Raw genomic sequence first — 5,000 nt, forward strand, 5'->3', positions numbered from 1 at the left:
TGTCAAATGTCCCACCATTTCACACACACCCCCTCCCCCACTCCCCCCCCACACCACCACCCCCTAATCTTTTCTTCTCAGCCCCCCATCCACATTTTAAGGAGGAGAGAACCCCCTAATCACTCGCTGACACAACACACATCATCCCTTCTCACACTACAGTCAGCCTGGTCACTGTATAACTAGAGTCAGTGACAGAGGTGTCCAGAATGAGGGGGGGGGACTACGAGTTGGGTGGTGTCAGGGACATACAGTGCATACACACAGCAGAAGGTAAGGATGGGATGGGATAGGGTTGGGGCCAGAGTTGAGGGTTGGTTTGAAAGGACGCAGAGAGATACGGGACACACCAGCCGTTCTCTGGGATGTCGTCCAAGGGGTGCCAATTGGTACTTACGGGTCGAGAGGGGGTCTCTGAGAAATCTGAACCCCTCAACACCCCCCCCCACCGAGCAAGCAGAGAGCTGGCATAGAAAACATCTCCTAATGGTACTTGAACAGCTCAACAAGTGGGCCGCACCGCAGCCTCAAAGAATTCTGGGTAAAAACAGGACCTTTTGTGACGCCCTGTTCAGGACACAGTGGATAAGGGGAGGAGGGGGCTACAATGGAAAAGCTGGGTGTTACTGTGACAACGGGTGGGGTGGGGGGACGGGAATATGGCGATCAGGGGTCAAGGGTTAGGGCTTAGGGGTTAAGGTTTTTGTCGTTTGGTTGGTTGTTTTGGTGGGAACATTCACACAGACACTGTAGAAAGCTTCCTCATTAGCATCACACGATGTGCCGACCGAGGGCTGATATCTCAAGGTCAAGGGTCAAATGATACAAATACATATAATATATATTTGCTTATTTACAGGTATGCATGATCATCACTGGTATATAACAAATGAATGATCGGCTGATGTTTTGGAAATAACGATTAACAAAAAAGAAAAAGAAAAGAAAAACGAAAATGTTAAAAAAAGGGGAAAGGGAAGGATGTTAGCATATAGCCTGTACAAAGTGTACAGCTGAAAAGTCTGGTCAGGTCAAAAAGAATTCGTGTTTTTTTATTCTTTTATTTATTTTATTTATTTCAGCTCTGTCTAATTTCATTACAAAAGAAAGTTCATCTAGGTCTATTTAGCTCAAAGAGTCCAGATCTCCGAGCCGCTTCACATAGCTCTCTTTGCCCTTTCCCAGACACACACAGTCAAGTCCTCTCCAATTCTCCTTTCACGTTTAACAGAGGAACGAAAAAAAACATCAGTAAGAAAAGAAAAACAAAATCCCATTTTTTTACACAAACAATGAAAAGTTCATGAGTGGTACAAAAAAAGAATAATAAAAAAGAAAACGAAATAAAAAACAAAAAGAAAACAAAAAAGACTAGTCTAGATTTGGATACATCTTTATATTCTGCTTTTTAAATATGTAGGAGCGTGGTGTGTGTCTATGTGTGTATACATCCCCATACACATAAACACACACCTCAACCTCATCTGTAACATCTCTACTGTGAAAAAATAGAATGTCTTTCAACATAATATGAACAGGTTAAGTTCTTCTCTCTCTGGCTATTCTCTTTATGTGTTTTTTTTTCTTTTTAAATGAGCAGATCAGTTAAAAAGTCAAATAAAAGCTTGTTCTAGGTTCTAGGTTAAAGAATAGAATGTCTACGGAGGGTGGGGGGGTAGGGGAGTAGGAGAAGGGAGAGGGGGTTGAGCTGCAATGACAGTAATAACAATAAGGCTCCCAGGAAATAAGACAGATTACACAGCACGACCTCTTCTACGCACAGTACGTCTCTGTGGCTGTGCACGCACAGACGACTTATACTGAGAGGAGGAGGGGGGTGAACGGGGCAACCCCACCACCAGGTACACTTCATGTGTACACGCACGCACGCATGCACACACTCAGGCAAACACACACACACACACGCGCATGTACGTACACGCACGTGTACACACAGACGTACGCGTGCATGCAAACATACAAGCATGTGCACACACCCACACATTCTTTCGAGAGGTGCCCCAATTTAATGATATTTAGTTCACAACCATGATTTCATACATTTTTTTTGTCATTTTCCGTATTTTCTTTCCCATTTTCTGGTGACAGGTCCCTTTCTCACACTGATGGATCCTTCGGAACCTTTCCAGAACATTCTGCACATGTACAGCAAGACAGAGGAGAGCAGCAAGTTTGGCATAACACAAGCACAACTAGGAGTCTATCACACACACACACACACACTCACACACATACACCCACATACACACATACCATATCGCACACTGAGTTCGTTCACGTGAGACACCAGTCTGAACAGACGGCAATGGAGGTTGGGCACTGCAGACACACACAGGTGTCAGGAGAGGAGCAAAACACTATGACCGCCCTTACAAACGTTCTCAGCAGTCTCTCAGCTCCCCCTGCATTAGAAAACAGAAAGTTCTCCTTTAAACGGCAGTTCCACAGCTGACGGTTCTTCTCGAGGTTCATCCTTCAGCTCAAGGTTCTCGTCCTCCTGACAGCTTTCAAGCTGACGGTTCTCCTCGAGGTAGTTCCTCAGCTAAAAAGTTCTCCTCACAATAGTTCCCTATGTAATAGCTGCAGGTTCTCCTACCAGTACGGTTCCTGCTGTGGGGGTTTCATTCACAGCATGGTTTGTTACACATACATAGTGGTGGGTGGTCCCTTTTCCTGTCAATCAATCAGTCCAAGCGAATCAGAATGCTCCCTAATGCAACATGTTTGTGTGTTTTGATAGTTTGTTTGCCTAGACACAGTATTCCCTTTTGTTTGAGTAAACAGGCCAACCAGATTTGTTTGTTTCTGGGCCCAGCCAATGAATGGTTTCTGGCTACGAACATGCTTGATGCCGGATCCCCCAGCTGATGATGGGGCAGTATAGATGCAGGGGGTGAGGAGGTTCCCCTTCAGACTGCAGTAGCTCTTGGCTCCAAACACTGGAGGTGGTCTGCGTGTGTGTGTGTGCGTGTGTGTGCGTGCGTGCGTGTGTGTGTGTGTGTGTGAGTGTGTGTGTGTGTGTGTGTGTGTGTGTGTGTGTGTGTGTGTGTGTGTGTGTGTGTGTGTGTGTGTGTGTGTGTGTGTGCGTGTGTGACAGTGTTTGAGGAGGGAGCTTTAACACTTGAGCACATACTTGTAACTGGAGACTTTCTGACGGACAGTAGAACCAGTTCATCATCGGTTATAAACTACAGGTAATAGTTTGTGTAAGTGTGTGTGTGTGTGTGTGTGTGTGTGTGTGTGTGTGTGTGTGTGTGTGTGTGTGTGTGTGTGTGTCTGTGGGTATTTATACTGATATACAGTATGACTACAAACATCAATGTAAATGTGTATGTCTTTACATACAGTATGCTTCTATGTATACATCAGTGTGTGTGTTCGTGTGTGTGTTCGTGTGTATGTCCGTATGTGTGTGTGTCCGTGTGTATGTGTGTTTTTCCTCTATCTACGACGAAGAGTAGTAGAGTTGAGGATCGATAGAGGTCCTGTACATATCCGTGGACACAGAGAAACACCAGAAAGTGTGTGTGTGTGTGTGTGTGTGTGTGTGTGTGTGTGTGTGTGTGTGTGTGTGTGTGTGTGTGTGTGTGTGTGTGTGTGTGTGTGTGTGCGTGTGTGCGTGTGTGTGTGTGAGTGTCCATACGGGCTCCTTCCGTTCTTCTAGATGGCAGTATCCTTCATTCACCGTTTCTGTATGTCCATTGAATATTTTTTTTAAACTTTTAATGCAGTTAGTTCTTTGAAACAGATGTACACAAAAAGGATGAATCGTTTCTCAAGATGACTACCGACTCCGGCACCGCTCTGGCCCAGAGGAGACGTACTGTATACGTGGCTTTGGATCAGAACGTTGGACCAGCCAGTCAGGAGCCAGTCTCGAGTGCGCCCTCACAGTAGAACACTTGAGGTAAGGAGAGCAGTCCGTCACGTAAATCCCTCCCTTTCCCCCACAGCACGAGTCTGGTGTTGTGTTGTTTTTTTTGGTTCCCATCTGGTCAGCAGAATGGAGAGTCCCTCCAGCCTGGGGGGTGTGGGAGGAGGCAGAACTCCCAAGTCGACCCAATCTGGCCATTTTGATAGGCTGGCCACCAACAGACAGTTTCAAATATTCACTTTTTTGTCACATTTTTTTCCTTTCTTTCTTTTTTTGAAATCCAACACTTTGTTTTGTTTTTTATACAGCATTTCCCCCATTGGATGATTGGAGTGTCACTTTGTTGTTTTGTGGTTGTTGTTGTTGTTGTGGTTGGTTCCGGTTCTCAGGCAGGTCTCTATGGCTCAGGAGACAGTCCGGAAGAGGGGCCAGGGGAGGGGCCAGGAGGGGAGGGGAGGGGGGTGGACACTAGGGGTGGGGGATTGGGAAATGTGATGGCTTCTTACGTTGCATAGTGATCAAAGCTGCCCAGATACTCCAGAGCAGCCTGGTAGCAGAACTGATACTCATCCTGGAATAGGAGAGAGAGAGAGAGAGAGAGAGAGAGAGAGAGAGAGAGAGAGAGAGAGAGAGAGAGAGAGAGAGAGAGAGAGAGAGAGAGAGGAGAGAGAGAGAGAGAGAGAGAGAGAGAGAGAGAGAGAGAGAGAGAGAGAGAGTCAGTGGTTGCTACATATGCACTGCACCTGCAGATCCATAAAAATATCTTAAAAAAAAAAAAAAGAAAAAAAAAAGAAAGTATGTGTGTGTGTGTCTGTGCAGGGAAGCTGACAGGGGGGGACAAAAGGGTCACTTGTCCCGGGGCAAGGGAGAGAGGGACCCCAGAATTGGATCCTCATTGTATTGATTGGGTTTGGGGCCCTTTCATATCAGATGTCTTTGTCAAAGCTGTGGCCCTGTGTGTGTGTGTGTGTGTGTGTGTGTGTGTGTGTGTGTGTGTGTGTGTGTGTGTGTGTGTGTGTGTGTGTGTGTGTGTGTGTGTGTGTGTGTGTGTGTGTGTGTGTGTGTGTGTGTGTGTGCGTGTGTGCATGTATGTGTGTGTCTCCCT

General features: G+C 46.2%; 1 protein-coding gene across 6 annotated transcripts in view; it reads right to left on the reverse strand.

Annotated features, from left to right (window-relative positions):
* Positions 1-68: 68 nt before the first annotated feature.
* Positions 69-5,000, reverse strand: part of ptprsa (protein tyrosine phosphatase receptor type Sa) — a 272,327-nt gene continuing 267,395 nt past the window's right edge. For all 6 annotated transcript variants that reach the window (XM_063202029.1, XM_063202025.1, XM_063202028.1 and 3 more), the window contains one exon: positions 69-4,466. In XM_063202029.1, the coding sequence (XP_063058099.1) occupies positions 4,398-4,466 (69 nt within the window). In that variant the 3' untranslated portion in view covers positions 69-4,397. The remainder of the gene's footprint in view (positions 4,467-5,000) is intronic.

The sequence above is a fragment of the Engraulis encrasicolus genome, chromosome 6, assembly GCF_034702125.1.
Source record: "Engraulis encrasicolus isolate BLACKSEA-1 chromosome 6, IST_EnEncr_1.0, whole genome shotgun sequence".
In the NCBI taxonomy this organism is placed as follows: domain Eukaryota; kingdom Metazoa; phylum Chordata; class Actinopteri; order Clupeiformes; family Engraulidae; genus Engraulis; species Engraulis encrasicolus.